Source organism: Xiphophorus hellerii, chromosome 7, assembly GCF_003331165.1.
Source record: "Xiphophorus hellerii strain 12219 chromosome 7, Xiphophorus_hellerii-4.1, whole genome shotgun sequence".
Taxonomy (NCBI): domain Eukaryota; kingdom Metazoa; phylum Chordata; class Actinopteri; order Cyprinodontiformes; family Poeciliidae; genus Xiphophorus; species Xiphophorus hellerii.
Genome location: NC_045678.1, coordinates 17,857,214 through 17,877,808, shown reverse-complemented (window position 1 = coordinate 17,877,808; position 20,595 = coordinate 17,857,214). Strand labels below are relative to the sequence as shown.

The following is a 20,595-nucleotide window of genomic DNA, read 5'->3' as shown; positions in this document are numbered from 1 at the left end:
GACATTTGTCTAGCCGTCAGTCACTGGAACTTCATAAGCCATAAAAGGTAATTGCTGAAGAGTTGGCTTTTCACAGAGTGCTATAGCCTTTTCTGAAAAGTTGGGTGGCAGGGAAAATTGCTGTACAAACAGATGCTACCAACAGTGGTTGCTGTGGCTTTAAGTAGATTGTGAAGCAAAGCCCATTTAACAGTTTGAAGGGCGATTTACAAGATGTGGACTGCAGGTGGAGTCAGAGGTTCAAAAGCCACTACACAAAGACTAGGACATAGATAAGAAGAGCCAACCAAGTACTGTACCAGTACATGGACTTACTTTTGTACGAAATTAAATTTCTGCAAAAAACATATTTTCAAAAATTGCTACAAGCAATTTTTATATTTTCTAAAGAAATTAATTGTTGGTTTCAATTAGTTGTAAGCCTTAACCTCAGTAATAAAAGAAACCAAAGAAACGGTGGCTTTTGATAGAGGTAATATGTCTATATGCCTATTGCTGATTTAAAGAGTTTAAATTTATTTAATTTGATTTTGAGTCATAATATTTTTGAAAGAGAATTTGAAACACTGTAGCAAAATATGGCTAGTGACACTTAAGTTAGTGTCTGATCCAAAGCCTCCAATTGGGTAGTAGCTACATTTTGTTTTGTTAAGTGAACTGCACTAGATAATTCCTAATTTTAGTTCTCATTGTTTATGATACTTAAAAAGTAAATATTTTTCCATAATATTTTAAGTTAGCCTAATTCCTTTCAATGCTGCTGGAATTTTTCTGCAGCAGAAATACTGAATGATAGAATACAGACAGCTTTTTGGTATTTTCCCTTTTTTTCGTGATGAAGAAAACATTGACCTGGATACACAAACTCTTGCCTGTTGCTGCCTGCCGTCTAAAGTCCAGGACTGACATCAGCGTTCCCATCCAGCAGTGGGAAGGCCTTTACACCAGAGGGGCGGGGTCCTGCAGAGTAAAGAGCAGATCCTCCTTTCTGACGTCCTGGACATCCAATGAAATCCTGCTCCAGAGGAAGGCAGGGCTGACCTGTAGGAAAACTTGAGGGTTTTGTTTTGAGGAAAGCTGAATCAGTGGGCGGGAACTCCACATCAACATGAGCCAACTTCAAACTCGTGGTGCGCGCTTGTAGTTGGGGGAGTGGGGATCGACCTGGATAAACCGAGGATGGATTTCCTCTGAATGTCGATGATCGTTGCGCCTGGATTGGATGGGTCGCTGATACGAACCGGTGCGTAACGATGGCCACCCCAGCGCACCCGGAGACCAGGAAATTTACACGAGGTCTGAGTAAACCAGGCACCGCTGCTGAACTCAGGCAAAGTGTCTCCGAGGTGGTGAGAACGTCTGTGTTGGTCGTAAGTACACACCTTAACCCACTCCACCATCCTCCCCCTCTTCTCTCGTGGTGCCAGTGTGGATTGGGAAACTGCGAATTTGTCTTTTACGCACAGATTCAGCTGAAGAAATGGCTGGGCGATCAGCTGGGTGGGAGAGCGAGCTGTCATGGAAAAATGCAATAGGTCTTACAATGAGTAAATGACCCTGACATGTATACACTAGAGAGCCGCAGAGCTTGTTTTGGAGTGGATGAGTGATGATTGCTATGCCAGAGAAATGGATTTTAAGAATACATACAAAAAAAGAAAGCAAAAGCTTTCATGACTCACTGTACTGGGGAAAAAAGATCAGCTCCTAGTCAGTTCATGAAGAACATTTAAAGCACAATGTGGGTGTTGGAAATCTTCACTTTTGTGCACCAGCTGGAGTGTAGTATATGGAAGTCCAAAGGTGCCACAAGTCATTAGATAAATAAGACATTAAATAATTATGTATGCATGTGTTGCAGGGTGGTAAAGTTTGGTTGAATGAGTGTACTGTTTCAAAGTGTTGGTTTTCTTTTAAATTACAGTAGCAATGCTATTGAATTATTTTGGTTCAGTTATGTAATTTTATTTGTTTTTCACATTTAAATATGTGCAGATATTTGGTCTCGGTGCTGCACATTTTGACCACCAGAGAGCAGTGTTTCAAGGTGATTGCTGTTTCGCAAGACAGGGCAGGAAATGCATCTTGTTGTCTTTCTGTGTTGCTATGCTACGTGTTGAACGTGGATGTGAACTGTACGTGTTTTATCTGCGGGAGATAAATTTGGCAGAAAATTGGTAAATACATACATCACTTGTTGAAATATGTCGGTACATTCTCATTTGTGTGATAAGCAGTCAGTATTTTAATGAGATGGTGTGTTTCTGAAACAGATGGTTCAGGGAACCTGTATGTGCAGTGCAGGGCGGCCATTTCCTGCACTTGACAATAAGATGTCTGATCATCGATGTGCTCCAGTATTAAGAGTGAACTGAGACGTTACTGTGGAATGTAAGTGTTGATAAAATAAGTCATATCACAATTACATGTGCTCTAAATCAGTGTGGTGTAATGCAATTCTCTGTATTTTGTTTGTGCAACCAGAGGCCACTGCAGTATTTCTTTTCTTGTCTTTATATAATATATAAATATATAATTTATATGTCTTTATAAAAATATATATTGTATTTTCTTTTTTGTGCATTCTCTCCGTTATTTTAGAGATTGCCATATTTCAGCAGTAGTTACCTAATGTTTGGTACACATATGTTCTGATTTCTGAACAAAAGTAAGAAACAAGACAGTTTTGTTTCATCTGTCTCAACTGGAAATAAAATATACTGCACATTAAGAACCCCAGTTATTGTGTAGTGTGAGGCTACGTATTTCCCGGGCTACACATGTATGACATATTTAAAAGAATAGCACAAATAAATACATATTTACACACATGTTAGTAATGATATAATATAAAATGTGAAAGCATTTTTGATAAATTATATTAAAAAATGTTTTTATAATTCAATTATTTCCATTTGTCTTGTGTTTCAGTGCATAGATAGAAAAACTGAAACAATCACCAGGACCCAAGCGTTTATTTATGGAGCTGGTGAATAAATTTAGTGTAACGTAAATGTATTCACACTCTAATGGTTTGTGCTTTCTTTTAAGGAAAATTATCTGCTATTTGAATTAAGAGTCAGTGAAACTTCTGAAGTGTTTGAGACAATAACAGCTTAAAATATGTAAGGCTATGTAATTTGTAATTTTAGGTGTTCACTTGTCATGATGACATTGCAGTAAAAAATTTTGAATTAAAGACAGCAAAGTCTGTGACTTCACTCAAGCTCATGCATCCTTGAGTGATGCACCAATATTCAGAATCTATTTCAAAAGGTAATATGAAATAACAGGGCACACATAACATATGGAAGAATGCAATTTTTCTCTTTCTAAAAGGGCAAAAATGTTATATATATATATATATATATATATATATATATATATATATATATATATATATATATATATATATACTGTATATATACAGTATATATATATTGATTCAAGGAAACAATCTGGTGCTCTGATAGGAAGTGGCAATACTATTTAATTGTTTACCTTGTCTGACATGATGTAAGCAACTAAGACAAACAAAAACATATTTGTTTACAGTTTTTCTGCTTTTACTATGCTGAAACCCACAGCAAGTTAAACAGAGTTCCGTTCAAGTCATAGCATCTGTACGTTGACTAGTCAGTTTCTGATCAGGTATATTTACAGTAGTAGTAGTAGCCCCACCCACTGACTCTGCCACGTAGCGCTGAATGATAAAATGCTTTAGAGACGTGTTGGAGTCGCATCCATAAAACAACGAAAAAACTTTAATTGAAACAATTATATTAGTTTTCTTTATTAAACTAATTGTCATCAAATGTGTTGTATATTTAAGTAATTCTTAAATTAATGGCATATTACTAAAGAAATTATTGAATTGTGTCACTTTTGGTCCTCCATAAACTAAGAGGAGTCAGTCATGATATTACTTGTTACGTAATCAGTTCTAACAACTCATATAAATTTGCATCTCATCTCATAGAGCGCTTGCACAGAGTCAGTGCATGTTTGAAGCTCTTATGTCAGGGGCCACCCCTTTAATGGAGATGCACTGAGATTCAAAATAACCATTTACAGATGTAGCTGTGAGGCTTCTGTGTCATATAATGCCATTAGTAGTGCTGATAAATGATTGGTTTATTTGTCTGTCCTCTCTGACTTCCAACATGAGGGCCACCTATAGCACACCTCCTTCTTGGTTCATTCATACCCCAAGGAAAGTAGATCTGATCCCTTTTGTTGTGTCCGAGTTTGGTGCTCCTTTCTACCTGATTGTTCCTGCTTTCATGGAAAAAGTTGCCAGGCAACTCGAAACAGACACCATCCAAGCTCTCTTGTCAGGGAAATGGAATCCTGAGTCAGGATCCCAGACATCCAACCACACCTTCATATTATTTATTCATTCTCACTCTGGTGCACAGCCAGGGGACGCCTGAGGGAGGAGATCGACACTGGATTCAAGAATGCATGTTGGGAAATCAAAATGCCTCCGGAGGTCGAGAGCAACTTGTAGAAACGTGGTTTTGTGAGCAGGAACACATAAGTTAAAATGATGATGAACACACAAGGAGATACTTTACAACTGGCCAGTGATTTTAATTTAAAGGTTCTTTAGCTGCAGACTTTTCAAAAGTATTTATACCTGTCTTGTCACAGTTACAAACTTCACTGTATTTTATAAGAATTTTATTTGAAAGACCAACATAAAGTAGAGCATAAGTGGAATGATTCATGGTTAGTGGTATGCCTTTGTATTTAGTTCCTTTGAATATATTCAAAGGAACTAAGCTCAGTCTCAGTCAGAATGGATGGAGAGTATATGTAAATGACACTTTTCAAGCCTAGATGCAGATTATATCTGGATTTGACTGGATGATTACAACAAATGAATATACTTTTATCTAAACCGTTCAGTTCACTGGTCTATGGCTCTATGGTTGGCTACTTTCTGGAAGGTGAAACTCCACAACATCAAAGTTTTTTGTTCAGTTTCTCTTCCCGTCAACTCTGACCAACTTTTCTGTCCCTGCTAAAGAAACTAATTTCTTCAGCATAATGCTGCTGTGAACATGATTAACTGAAGGATAGCATGTTTAGGGTGAAGTCCAGTGTTAGTTTTCTTTCCAGAGTACCTTCTACCACATTTTTGCTTTCTTTTCTTTTGGTGCTGCAGATGGAACTTATTATGGCGTTCTTTATCTCATGAATTTTGTCTTATTCTGCTCTAAAGCCCTGATCTAGAGAGAACAGTAATAATTGTCCTGTCAGTTCTCCGTCCTTAGCTATGGATCTTTGCAGCTCTTCCAAAGTTATCAGGAATCTGTTCCTCTGATTAATGATCTCCTATAAAGTTCCTCCTTCCAGTTAGTTTAGATGAACAGCGTTGTCCTCCCAGGTTTGCAATTGTTTTATACTTCTCTGTTTACAGATGACATCTTGTTCAAGGCTTTGGATATTGTTTCACAATTTCACTAACCATGCTTGTGCTTCTCCACATCTTTATCCTTGACCGATCCACTGTGTTTTTTGGTCTTTGTAATGCTGTTTTTCACTTAAGTTCTCTAACAAACCTCTAAGCTTTTCACAGTACAATTTTACCTACTACTGAGTTTAAAAGGTGAGATGGAATTTGTTTAACCTTTAAGTGACTTCTGGAATCAGTTGGTTGCACTGGATTTTATTTAGGGGTATCAGAGTAAAGAGCACTAAATAAAAATGATAAACAAATGTGTATTTGTCTAGCACCTAAAATCTATACATAAAAGTGTATGATTTTAATAAACAAATGTTAAAATAGTTTGAATAGGTTTGCAGTACTAAATAAATAACTTCTACCTTATTTCATTTAAAAGACACATCCTTGGAAATGTATTCTGTTGTGGTATATTTATTCATGGAGTTTTAGTATTTGCTGAAACGTCCTAGCTTGACAAAGAATGTAACTTGAAACAAAGATGCTGTCTACGCAGCTTGTAATTAATTCCTCCATGAAGCATGTGAATGCCACTGTAGGACTGGAAAGATCTGTTTTACACTAATAAAGGAGTGATTGTGTCTGTTCGGCTCTAGACCACGATGATGTTTCAGCTTGAAGCGCAAGTGCTGCACAAGCTTTAGCATACACGAATAATCTTCTATATCTGGTTTTCACACAGCACTAGTGGATACGACCCTTCTCCTAACAGTTTGTGCATTTTTGTGAAGGCACATGCGGGTCAGAGCCTCATTGTTTATTGTTGGAGTGGAGAGCAGAGAGAGGTGCAATAGGCCTGAGCCCTCAGCCATACCATCCCTCTGCTTGTTCACACATCAGGCCTGCTAAAAGCACTGTTAGCACCATAATAGCTCTCATCAGCTTTGAATTAGTTTTTTTTCTCAGTGGGGAGTCACTTTGGATGGTCTCATCACCATTAAAGTTACCAATGTTGTGTGTATAAAATGATTTCCTTGCCAACTTTTTAAGTGTCTGCACTGTTACTCTCAGCATTGTATTGACTACTTGTAGTATGACAAATCTAAAGTAGTTGTTTCATGTGTAAAATGCATTAAATAACTAGAGGGGTTCTTACATAATTGTAATCAATACGTCGAACTGCCTCCCTGCCTCCCTGCCTGATTGTAACATCCTAAAACCATCAGTGTTCCTGCTCTGTTGCTGAGTAGAGCGAGCTCCACACCAGATGGGTGTCATTATGAGAGAGAGAGTGATGCAATTAGCTGTTAGTTGCCAGAACTTGCATAACTTATATGCTGTGAATGTGCAGGCGACAGTGTAAGCCTCGTAAATGTAGTGAGAATGAGGCTTGATGGATGAAAAAAAAAAATCCCCAACACAAAAGTAGAAGATGTTTTTTTTAATTTTTAAATTTTTTTTAATCTCTTTTGGAGATTTCTAGCTTTGTGCATCTTCCAATTCAGCTTTGCTGGAGATGAATAGGTGTTGAAATTCACATAAGAGTCACATTTTAACACAACTAGCCTACAAATAGAGATGCATTAATCATAATTTCATAGAAGCTCTGACTTGCTGCTTCCAGTTGGAGTACACTAATATATTTGTACAAATAAAACTAGAAATGTTCTGACAATATTTTTTGGTTTTGTTAGGGAATGAAAACACTTAAAAATGGAAGCCAAATAGCAATGGTAGTGTTTTAAAAATTTTATTTTGAATGATAGTCAATTGCCAACAATAAAGCATTAATAGCAAAGAAATACCAATGTCCTTATTTGGATAAAAATGCATATGGAGTATTTCATGACATTTGTATTAGAAAAGCCAAAGTCCATGGGGAAAAATGTCAAAAAATATTTCGTCAAAATATACATCACATCTGGGGAATAAATGTAGTTAGTCTAACCATTCATATATCCATAGTGTCATATGGGCGGTGGTGGCTATCTCCTGTGGCCATTGGGTGAGAGTTGGGGTTACACTCTGGTCACCACTCCATCTCTGCGTACCACCTAATATTTTTAAAGAAAGATGTAATTATTCATTAATTTCTCTAACACAAATAATCTATTACTGGTACATTATGTACTACCTAAAATAATTGTATAGCATGGATGTGTAATTTGTTTGACATGTTTATTAGTGTCTTGTGCTGCTGGCATCAGCAAATCTTGCAACAGTCTCTGTGTATTCTTAGATGCTAAATATAGCCTCCCTTATCATGGAGATTTCCAACAGGCTGGGACATTTTCTTATTCCTTGGCTGTTTCATTGAAAAAGATTGGAAAGCTCTGAATGTTAACACAAAGCCATTTGCTTTGTAAATTGATCTGGCTTCCTGCTGCTCAAGTCACTCTTGCTTCTGAAATATGATGGATTTCCTGTCTCATTCTCAATGATTTGCAGACATAGTTTGTAGAACATTGTTTCCTCTTTTTAATACCTATTGTATTTCCTATGACTTCAGTTTTAAACTTCTTCTGATACTGAACACTTGATCATCATTGCTTCTTCTTTTCTCAGTAAATCTTTATTTATTTTTTTATAGGCTTTTGCTGGTCCCCCTTGATCTCTGAGTGGAAATGTATAAGTTTCCAACCAGTCGGTCAAACTAGAACCATACATTTTTGGTCATAGGTACGATGTTTGATGGATGGAAAACTGCAATATTTCTCACTGTTGTTGTCTTGTTGTTGTCTTTTTGTTCAAACATTTCTATGATATGGAAATGTCCCAAAAGGTGTGTTTATCCGTTGGAGGGAAAGCTTTGATTGTTACCAGTGCCATTTGCCCTTCTTTGTTTGGTAGGGTGGAATTGTGGACTTATTGTCAGGCAAGTCAGTGTGCATGAAGTTAATAAATCTTTACATTGAAAGGTAAAGGAACATCCCACTTGTTTTTCATGTGTTTTGGAGCAGGCACTGAGTGTTGCATACTGTAAGTCACAGTACTGATCCGTCAGAAGATTATACTTGAGTGTGTGAGACCTAAGCAGCTTGACCTCCCTTCTTATTCCCAGCTCTGTCTGCCTGTCACTTTAAAATCCTCTGTGTGTTTGGACCAAAGTGTGCATAAGCTGCATTTGTTGCTGTCCTGGTTGATGGATACTCAACAAAACTAAAATATAAAGGGGGGCTGAGAAAGGAGAGCAGGTAGGTTAATAATACATGGGACCTCTTTAGTAGCCAATGGACCCATTAAGAGATTGTGCTGTACTATTTGGTAATAAATTACACAAAACTCAGCTGTACATTCAGTGTTGACTCTGTGTGAATAAGCTTTGCTGTGGCACAACGACAAATTGACCCACATGCACCCACAGCTACAGTAATGCAGCCTAATTTAGCAATAAACTGCTCACACTTGTGTTCTCTCACTCTCAAAATAGTGCAATTAGAGCGATAAAACTCTCCAACAATATAAATAGTACTTTAGTAACAGAATTAATAATAGTTTTATTTCTAAATAAAAGACGCACTGATGCTTATTTTGGCCGTAGCACTTTACATAAACTATATGCTGATGCTAATATTTTCAATGCGATAACTATTATATTCTTAATTTTGTTGCCATTTTTGGGTATAATACTTTCCCCTTACAGATTTCTTGTTTTTACTTTTCTGTCTTTAATTCCTCTGCGCTTTCCACAAAAATTGCTTCTAGTGGTTTTTTGCATGTATAAAGGTAAGTAAAATAAAGAAAAAGTAAATTTGTGAAAGTGGGATTTAAAACGCACATCAAGCCGTAAAATCTGATTCAGTCTTGTCGTTTATTTTTATGCTTCCAATCTAAACCCATTTTCACACTTTGCAGTTATGACTGGAAAGGTTGAGAATTCCTGATTTAATCAAATTAATCTTGGGGTAATATGAAGAACCTGCTGGAAAAACTGAAAAGATTTTCCCTTGTCCAACCCATAGAGACCCCAGTTAGTCCTGCGCCAGTAAAGATAATTCAAATGATCCAACAGCCAGACAGACGGATTCTGTTCCAAAATAAATGAAGACTGATTTTCTCCCCTGAATAGGGACTGGCTGTAGGTTAAATATGTGTTGAAATAAGTGTTAAATGTTTCCTATGAGCCGCAGATGAAACCTGGGGTCTAAAATGCAGTCCCTTTATGAAATTGCTTGATAATTTTCTTGGACAGAATGTGGGAAATAAGGAAACGTTTAGCTTCTTCCAGACATCTCTGTAATCTGTAATCTGCAGTACAGACTGCATCATTCTGAGCAGTCTGTACTTTTTCAGGAACAACATATGGTCATCTAGATATTCATTTAATTTTCAACATGCAGAACAACTAGTTCCTACCATTACACAGCGAAATTTCTGACAATTATTCCATCCTGCTGCAGCAGGAAGCACCCTTGACTTCCTGTCCTTCATCTTCTGATAGGTCAGAGGCCTGTCTTCTTCTTGATAGAAACATTTTGCTGTGACTGTATTTGGGCCAAACACAAGTGTTGGGCAGGGCCCCAAGTTGTAAACCGCCCACTGAGTCTGTAAGTGTTCTGCCTAATAGAGCAGAGTTGTTTTGGAGAACAGGAGAGGTTACCATAACAGAGAGGGGGGTTCTGCTGAAGGGTTTCATCTGTGTGTTTTTCTTTTAGCAAGTGTTTGATAGAGCTTTGGGACTTGTTTTACACTCACCTCCCAAGAACATATAAACCCCTCCTCACCTTAGGGGAATTGACCTTCTCTTTAATGCCCCCTTAAAGAGCTAGTTCAGGGTTTTTGAAGCGAGTTTCTATTAAAAGGGCACAAGTAGTTAATGTGTTACCTGCAGTGGATAGACTTTTAATTTAGTAAAATCCCAGACTAGTTGCTCCCAGATGCAGAAGCTAAAGGTCAATGCGAGAGATACAGACACCAGAAAGGATTTTTTTTTCACTTTTACTCAAATTTAAAAAGTTTATGCTGTTTAAACTGTCGTCTTGTTTACATTCTTTGGTAGTTTTGAAGTCAACAACTAACAAAAGCAACAAAAACACATTAAAATAAAATTTTACATAAATTAGTATCATGTAAAACAGATAAATGAAAGCAAAAAAGAAAGCTAGGATAGAAAAGCCAGATTAAAATGGGTAGCCTACATTTACAGACTGAGACTGAAGGAGCATTTAGAAAAAGGTTTGCCTGTTAAATCTGAGAGCTATCGGGGATTGATAGAAATCAAATAAAAACTTTCCCATTAAGAGTCTTCTAATATGAATGAGATTTAGTTTCTTTAAGTTAGAAGGCCTTGGTTCTTAATGTGAAAAGGTGAAGTGCTCCTTCCAGGTTGAGGGTGAGTCTTGTTCATCAATGATGGTAGAATGGAGCAGTGAATAGATAGGCAGATTAAGGCCTTGTCTGTAGTAATTTAGGCGTTAGGTGTTGCTTCTCTCTGCTGTGGTGAAGGAAGAGCAGAGTAAAAACCTTTTTACTTGACATACTGGTCTGCCTACATTTCAGCTCTAACCTATTGTCATGAGATAAGGATCTCTCTGACAGAGAGGACTGACAGAAGATCCAGGGATCCCGGATACAAGCATCTTAAATGAGTTTCCTCTTTTGGAAATATAAATATATTGTAGAGGTGTGACATTTTTAGGGGACTTCTCTGGATAAAAAGGATTCAGTTGGGGTGATTCAGGGATCTGATCACAATGTGTCCTGGATAAATATTACTAAGAGAAAACACTGGGACAGGCAAAGAACACGCTGGAGGGATTAGATTTTCTTTTTGATATGGAAACGCCGTAGAATCCACCACAATGACCAGGAGGCATGTTTTGTACATGATTGATGGTAAGATGGACCTTGTAACCCCCATCTTGATTTCCTGCCAATGATCTCAAAGGTGTATTTAATTAAAATACAAGGAAAAACACGTAGTGGAGAGGAAGCAGGTTTAAAAAGTCAGACTCTAAAGGTCCTTAAAAGACAGTTATTTACACATGAAATTAATGTATTAGGTGGTTCGTCATAATAATCTTCCCACTAAGCATGATCCATGCTAAACATTTCTGATATGAGTAAATAAAATATACATTTGAATAAAATAGTGTTTACTTAAACAACTTTAATAATTTTGCTTTCTACAATGCTTGTCAGAACGTTTCTTGGAACACTTTCCATGTTCTGTTTCAGGAGATCTTTGCTTGGGAACTGCCTCTTATCTCCATTTCTGTGTAGACAATCATGAGATTCTTTGTCAATTACTGCCCAAGTCAAATGTGACTGAGGTATAAAGATTCAGAAAATAGTGTTTGAAGTGTTTGTAGTTGTATAAGGATGGTACAGCTCCCAGTTGGTCTTGCAATGTCTCTGATAGCTTCAGCCTCCCTAATCTAGATTTATGTTAAATAAAGATCTCAAAATGGTAATCTACTGCAGGTTAGACATTAAATGTTTCTGACCTTTCAACCAGACGTTACTTCAAGAATTCTGAACTATCCTGTAATTTGTTCTTAATCTATTCAGTGTTCTTCTCCTGCAGTCTCTTTCTTCAGGACATCAGTTCAAAAGCTTTAAACATCCTTCACAGTTTGTCTAGCTTTCACACTGTGGAAGAATAGTTATATACTTACAGCTCTATCTTAACGTCTCACTGTGGAGACATACATTCTGCTGCAGCTCCATTATTGCAGCATATTATCGTCAAGAGTGCTTTGCTTCTATCATCCGACCATTAACGTTGCTATTTTTGAACCAGCAGGACATGCACCTTATTGCAGCCGATGAAGACATTCTGAGCCACAAGTCCTTTGGTCCTGTTTTTTCCCCGTCTGATCATTATGGTGTTAATCCAATTTCCATGCCTGTATAAACTGATAAAGATCTGGCATCATTTTGTCTAATCTAATAAGGAATGTACGTTTGACTGATTGGAACAAAGATTGCAGCCTGTGTGTTGTCACTATTGTGTAACGTCTCCATTCTGATTCTTTTTGTGCACTAGTATCTGCTATCTTTCTTTTGGATCAGAGTTTATTGCTGTGTCTAATTCTTGGCAACATTATTTGAACCTTGCCTCCAGAACATTGCGAGGGAGTGTAAGCGTTAGCCTGCAGTTGATTCTGACAGTCATATGAATGGCACCATTACAAACAGCTCTTTGCATGCACTAGCCCACACAGGACTAAGTGAATGGAGGGGAATCTATCCAGTGTAGGTGGAAGCAGTTATGCCACCCATCAGTGATGCATTAGATTTGTGAAAGGCCTAGCAAGGATGAGCCGAAAGCCATAGGGCCAAAACTGTTGCTCTGCATGCTGACGCGCACCATCCTACAGATTAAGATAATCAGATTAAGCCCTGAAAAGCACTGACTGCAAACGACCAACGTCACATCCATACTATTTGACACAGAAATGTCTAGAAAGAGACCCTGAGTGTTTTTTAAAAGAGGCCTTTACTTTCTATATTAAGGTCTTAACATGTAATTGTGGTGACAGGGTCTCACTGTGAAGGAAGAGATTTGAGAGGAGGATGTAGAACAACCCTCTAAACCTTCTCATTATTGTTCAGGCATATGAAGTCATTATTTTAATCAGCACTGAAAAAGATTTGTGAAGATCCTTGCTCTTTGCTAATGTTTCTGTGCGCAGTGCTGTAAAAATGTAGTTTTCCCATAAAATATTTCTTTACCTGTTTCCCTCTACACTTAAATGTTTCAAATCAACAATTAAACTGTAATAGTAAAGGTAATTGGGTTAAATACAAAAGACAGTCTTCAAATCATGATTTCATTTACTTTGTGTAAACCAGCTGTCCATACCACACTGATCCTATGTGGAAAATAACTTGACACCCCTGATCCACCAAACGTGTGAAACCATGGGTTAACAATGATTAAACATATAATTTGGAAAGAATTAAATTTTGTTAGCCACAAAGACCTGCAGCACCAAGACAAGATTTTAATGTTGGGTAACTTAGACATTAAAATTATTTCATCTGAATATTTAGGTGTGTATTGGACTTGCTTGGAGAAAAAATATCTTTGAAAGTATGCTAAAGTAAGGTTCTGATGCTGCAGCTCTGCTTGCTATACAGAATAACCCTGAGCGGTTGTGTTATTTTCACATTGTCATTTGATACATGCAAAGCCAGTAATCCTGCAGACCAACTTAAGAACATAATTACCTATAATTAAGGAAAACCTAATTATTGGTTCATTCTTGCACCTGCCTTGGCTCACTCAAGCTCATCTATGACTTGTTTAACATTTGTGTCAAGCAAGCATTTCACTCAGGGTTAATCTTCTTTAAACATCATATCTGTCATCTGACCTCGCTGACATTGCGTCACCATGTCACTGACCTCTCATTCATCCCACGTAGCACAACAGGATCAGCTGCTGTTGGTTGCTACATGTCACAGGGGAAGATATTAGCACAATATTTTCTAAATTTTTGAATTGAAATTTACACTTAAAGATTAAAATACATGTTTTATCACTTAATATTTAGGGATCACTTGCACTTTAAAAAATAAAAAGTAAAAAGTTTTGTATAGAGGCATTTATTTATTGGCGAAGCTGGATGTTTCTGAGAACTATGTGGGGAATTACTTACTATTCCTGTTCCTCTGCTGATTGCTATCACTCTGCAAAGATGAAAGCAAAAGCTGTTACTGATAAAGTTATCTTCCATCTGGGATTTCTTTGAAAGTACCTGCTACTTATTTGACTCCACCCAAGCCCCTAAAAATTAGTGGTAGGCTAAAACTTTTATGTTCTTGTAAATAAGAAAACATTCACATCTTGAAGTTAATGTGCCACTGCTTCTTTTTATTTTTTTTACTCACTCTGCGTGCTGACAGTTTCATTAAACTGTGCTCTTCCTTCCAGCAGTTTCCAAATTTTCTTATAGTTTTGTGCACACTGTTTGGAGCAGCTACAGCCAAGGGGGATGATGCCTTTTCACCAGCCTGGGTGCATACCTGACATTCCTAACTCTTGAACAATTTGTAGTCAAGAGGAAAAGAGAAGAGAGGTTTTTTTTTGTTTTTTTTTAAAGGGAGTGGAGGCAAAATAGGGGAAGTTTCCTGGCAGGTTTTGCATCTCACCTTCTGATTTTCATATAAACCGAGCTTATAAAGGAGGAAAGAAAAAAAAAATTCCAAGCTCATTCAAACAGGAAGTGTGATAAGTACCGTATTTAGAGCTTTTACTTGCGGGAAAAGGTTTTAACACAGAACCAATAATTTAACATCCCATTAAAAGAATCAAAGTGAGGGAAAATACCTCTTTGGTGCTCTTTTTTTGCTTGATAAATATGTGATTTGAAGAAAGGATTTACCCAGTTTGCTAGACTGTTTCAGTCACATTATTGCTTGTTACACCATCTATCCCCAAAGTTAAAGTCTGGGTCTCATTTGGGTTCTAGACTATTCTCAAACAAGTGGAGATTTTCCTCCACTTGTTTCCATCATCAGCATCCAAACCAACTTTTCAGGGGAAGCATGTAGAGTAAGAAGAGTATGGGATCAAGAATAGAGCTTTGAGGTACTTGACAAGAGAGGAGAGCAGGAGAGAAAAACAAGGTGCACAGCAAAGCATAATCCTATAAGACCTGAACTATGGTACTGCAAAACCTTTAATGCTGATTGATTCGATTCTCCACGTAGCAAGTCAAGCCATAGTCATTACCAGTGTAAAAAAGCTAAAAGGTCTAAAAGCGTAAGAATGATAAAAATCAACTTAATTTGCAGCTATTAAAGAATCATCAAAAACAATGTTAAAGTGTAGCTTATTGTGAAGAGGTTTAAACCTGACTAAAACCTTTCAAGCTGCTGTCACAAAAAGTCAGTGACCTTTGTTTAAAATGACAAATTATTGTCTCTAGCTGTTCTTCTGGATGTGATAAATAAACATCATGAACAGTAAGAAGACTTGCTATCCTTGTTATCTTTGTTTGGGTTTTCTGTTCAAGCTTGTTATGCGGCAGACAGAGACAAAACGGTTAGTTGTTTTCTTTTTGGTCCCTGTTTATTTTCAGAGACTTAGCATCAGGAAGCTGGGTCAAACCAAGTCGTCACTATGTGTTTCCACAGTGTCTCTTTGCTTTGATGGATAAGAAAATTTCTGCTGTGCTGTGTAGCTGTACAGTTGAAAGCCTGCTTCTATCACACTTGTTTGGAGCAAAGGAGAATAAAGTGGCCCTGGAATCTGAACAGTGATATGTGAACATGCAGGCTTTATATTGGGTGGCGTGCAGATAAAGGGCTCAGTATCCCTGACCTGACTTAAGCTTCTGTTTGAGTCTCTGCTCAGCCTTTTAAAGACCAACAACTTTATCCTCTAATGACAAACTGTTATGTTAAACAGATTGCTTTATTCAGGCTATAACATGAGTTATTTATGATTAGAATCAAACCATCTTTCATTCTGAAGGAGGTATTGAACTAACAATGTTAGTCTCAACACTTTCAATAAATCCCCTAATCCTCTAAAAAATGTCAAATCCATCTTAGTAGCTATAGCAGCCGCCCCTCTTGTTGTGCAGTTAAACGTATCCAAGGAGGAGGTTAAACCTCACAAAATAAAACAAGAAGGGAATAATCTGCAGCAGAAAATTAAACAGCTGCCATGAGAGAGTTCTCTGTTGCTGTGAATGCTACACAAATAAACAACTTGAGTTAAAACAGTTGGTCAAAATTCATTGTCAGACTTTCCAAGAACAATCCCCATTTCCCATGGCATGTATTTGCTTTCTCAGGAAGGGTGTAGGCTGCTGGGGCACAGCTTGGGTCAGTCAGTACAGACAAACAGGAGGCCTGAAGCCATGATTGGACTGACTACTACTGAGATTATCAAAGAGACACTAGACGTCTTAAACATGTGATGAATTGATATCAGCCTTTGCTTTTTTTTTTTCTTCCCTGTGCTTCAAATTTAAAACTTTTTACAGTATATGTCAGTGAAGGATTTGACAGCATAGCTCTTTCCTTTTGAGCTTTGTGGTGTTGTACTACAACTAAATTCAATACATCTGAAGTGGTACAGGTGCACGGACATGCGCTCATCTCCTCTTCCATACTGTACGCTTCCCCTGATTGTGAGCAGCACTCACAGAGCCAGGGGTCAAGAGGATTTCCACTGATTACAAACAAAGAGTCAACAGAGATTAACTGATCTTTAATGGATCCAAAACTCCTACATTATTCCCTCTGTGCAGACTGGCCGAGTTACATCCTGGAGTCATCAATAACCAAGAAGAAACTTTCTATATGGGTGTACATTTGTTCATTTTGGAAGTGTGTTGATGTGCACTTGGAAATCCTACAGTTAAAAATTATGAAGCTGCAAACAAATCTACAATGATAAATTGGCTATAATTTTACATAACTTTGGAAAATACGACTAAAGATATGTCAGTTGTTTTTGTTTAAGGGTTTTGATTTGCTGGAGTAATGTTCTATGCAGTTTGACCCACTGATTTAGATTGGAATTGTGAGCAAACCCGCAGGAAATAAAGTGACGGTTTCATAAGATATGTTGGTGTCCAAAATTGTTGCCTAACCAATACAATGAGCCTTTGTTCCTTTGTGGAAATGTGTGACATCAGAAATTGTGGTACCATGCAACATGAGGTTCAGTGCTGGATCAGCAGGTGTGACAGAGTGCAGCTTTTCCTCCCAGTGATGGCCTCATGCCAGCCCAGTGTGGGCTTGTTTCAGTAGCAGTAAGCTCTCAGTTTCCACCCTGCATGTCAGAGCCTGAGAGAATGCGATCACATGCCTCTCACTGAAAACGTTTTGCTGATATGGCAAAAGGTTTACACAATAAATGCAATATTAACGAATGAAGATATTCAAGAAGAGATATTTTGCTCACTCATAAACTTAGAACATTGATTTTGTTTTCTACTTAAATTGAAACTTTTTCATATGGTTCTGATTATGTGTTTATATCCACTCATCTTAATTATTAATGCATGTTTACAACTTCTTGAGGACCTTCTCCAATCCACAAGGTCAAAATAATAAATAAATTCTCAATACATCTTTTGATTTTGCATCAGTTTGGTTCTGGCATAATTCTAGCTGGACATTTGACCAATCTTTTAACAAGTAATAGTATACATCATTTAAATTAGTTGTTATAATAGCATGAACCTGACTTTTCTTGCATGCTAGCCTATTTTATTCATTCCAAACTAGTTTTGAGGCGTGTTTGAGATAATTTTATTGTTAGAACATCAAACTGTGCCCAAGTTTCAGCCTTCTAGATGTTGATGTTAAATAATTCTTCAGGAATTAATGCAGTTAATTAATGCAGAACCACAGACAGCAAATAACCCTTTAGCACGATGCTGCCACCATGCTTCACAATTGGTAGATGGTTTTTGGCTTTGAAAGATTTGACTTGACTCCTCCAGATATTGATCTTGTCATTGCAGCCAAATATATCTTAAAGTTAGTCTAGTTTGAATGTAAAACATTTATCCAGAAGTTTAGCATGAAGGTGATGATTCTGATGGATGGCTCTCTCCCTCTTAATTAGTACTCTCTATAAGTCAGTGTTTATGTTACACTTCCAGTTACTTCCAGTTTCCCAACAGTTTCCAGTTTCTGATTGGTGCCTCCTGCATTTTTCTTGTGCATTTTAAATAAATGTATTTTAATCCGTGACGGTTTTACGATAGTTTGTTTAAACTGTCCAATAGGACAGTGGTTCCAAAATAAACATGAAGAATGGTATAAAATTAAAGTTGAAATAAAGTTGTGGATGTTTGTTTTGTATGTAGTACCATATATTTTCCTTTGGGTGGCAGTAACATAATGCTCTGAGGTTTTGTCTCTTTTACAACAAAACCAAGCTCCCAATATTCTCTCGATGCATTTGTCTCAGTGCAAAAATTATTACCTATGATCAAACACTTTTTTATTTGTAGCCTCTTGTTTTCATGCATTTTGCTGCTTTCTTAAAGGTTTTATTGCAGCTGTACTTAATATATTTGATAATCCAACAGTTTTTTATGCATTGGTTTATAATGAGAATATTCATGCTGTGAATTCTGATGCCTTAAGGCTTGGCACTGCTTTAGACAATTTCTGCTGGTGTTGCAGTAAAATTTGCAGAAACGCACAGCAGGATTACCATATATTAACAAATTGAACCAAGATGCATGGATCTGTTGGCATGCTTTGTAGATATGCTTGGCATTGTGATGTTTGGTTTGTGTGTATGTGTGTGTGCGCGTTAGCTGCAGTGTATACTCATTCCACGCCTGGTAGCTCCACTACAAAGTAAAGGAAGCGCTGCTACTCAGGAAAATTTTCTTCTCTGGGGGTAAATAAACTATCTCGAAGGAAGGGGATGTGGCTGTGTTGTGTTTGTTTTTTAGGAGGGTAAGGGCAACCTGTGCATGAACTAGGTCGCTGAGAGACTTGGTGTTTTTCTTTGTAGCAGTCAAAATAAACTGTCTTCAATTATTACTAGAAGCAGCAGGTAATGATGTGTGTCCTGCTGCTTGAAATATTTTAGAAACTCTTGAATGTTTGCTACTCTCCCATGTTTTCTTAGCCTGGTAAAAACCAGTGCCTTGTACTTCACTTTACTTCATATAGAGAGTCTGGGCTCTTGGCTGTTGAAAAATAATTGCTCAACAGCCAATCATTGACTTCCTGGCTTCCTGGAGGGATGGGCAGTGTTGAGGTTTTAAATTTTACCCAATTACTAATATTCACTAGTCACGTATGTAATGTTCCAGTTCAACGCTAAGAAGCTTACTGCCTTATTGCCTGCGCTCTAAACAACTGTCCTCCACTTCGAAGAGAGAAGTGCTGACTCGAACCAGGCAGCTGTTAATGTTAATTCAATATTTGGAAGCACGGTCAACATGGAGTGAACGGCTTTGTTCACTTCCTCCGCTGCCATTGTCAAGGCCACAAGCAGGCTACTATTCCAAAACAGTGCAGAAAATCAATGCCATCCTTCACAACTTTTCCTTCTGTTCCCTGATTTGCCCGGTCAAAAATTGACCGGAGAGAATCTGAGTCAAGGGGAGAAAATCCAGACTATGCTGGAAGCGAGATTTTTTTTTTTCCCTAGTAGAATTGTACAGGCCGGCAAAGGCCAGGCAAATGTTTAGTTTGTTATGGATAACAACTTTGTAACTATTTCCAGACTGACTGGAGTGTGATATGTTGCTTTTTGGGATCTTTTACCCTACTTCATGTTGCCAGACATGCCTCTTCAATTCCTGCTGAGCCCACCTCTGTCATTGAGCAAGACACTTCACTCGCCTTGCCTGGTCAGAAGGGCCAATGGTGTGAAATGGCAGCCTTGTTTCTGTTAGACTGCCCCAGGGCAGCTGTGGCTACAATCCAGTAGTTTGCCATCATCAGCTTGTGAATGAATGCATAATTGGAAATAACTGATTTCATGTAAAGAATCTTTGAGAACCCTTGGAGGGTTGAAAAGTGCTATATAAGTCTGATGTCATTTCATTTCTATAGTCATCTTGCTCTTTAATGAATTAAATCATTGTTTAAAAACTGCTTTATGTATTTAGATTATCTTTGTCTGATAGTAGTTGTAGCCTGTAAGCAGGTTATTATTTTTTCATGGCACTGTGCTTTGCATTTTAAAACTGCGAGGTGTGTAGTTTGTTGACATTCCAAGCCTATCTTTGCAGCCCACCCACGTATGTAGCTTCAGGACTGTATCCACAACAAAGACCATTGGGAGCTGATTTCCATGTTTCCTCCTTGAATTCTTTGTAAAACGCCCTCTTGGTTAATATCACTCCTTGCTTCAAACTTCAGCATTAAAACTCAACTTGTTTCACTTTAGTTTTTGAACTTTAGAAGTTATCTGTGTTGGTTTCCACAAAACTTTCCAGTAGTTATGAATCCTGATGGTCTTTGCAGGACAGCAGGCGGAGAGAGGCGTTTTTGTTATGACAAGATTAACTCACACATCAGCAGGAAACAGCCACTTCCGTTAAGCAGTTCCAGGAGGGTTCCAGCTGGTAACTTGCTCTGTTTGATCTGCCCTATCCTGCTGGTTATGTGGGTGATGTCTCTGCGGTCCACCTCTTTGGGATTTCTCTCAGGACAAAAAAAGCAAAAACACACGCCTCCCTGTAGAGACGAAGCATAAAAACAGGACCAGCTGTAGACTTGACCTTCACTCCAAACAGGCT

At 37.7% G+C, this 20,595-nt stretch overlaps 1 protein-coding gene across 3 annotated transcripts in view; it reads left to right on the top strand.

Annotated features, from left to right (window-relative positions):
* The first annotated feature begins 1,051 nt into the window (after positions 1–1,051).
* The window catches only part of LOC116722739 (dedicator of cytokinesis protein 9), a 78,614-nt gene continuing 59,070 nt past the window's right edge, over positions 1,052–20,595 (top strand). For 2 of the 3 annotated variants that reach the window (XM_032566986.1, XM_032566985.1), the window contains exon 1: positions 1,053–1,370. In XM_032566986.1, coding sequence (XP_032422877.1) covers positions 1,254–1,370 — 117 coding nt within the window. In that variant the 5' untranslated portion in view covers positions 1,053–1,253. Of the gene's footprint in view, positions 1,371–20,595 lie in introns of all 3 variants that reach the window. The other variant, XM_032566991.1, reaches the window with a different exon arrangement.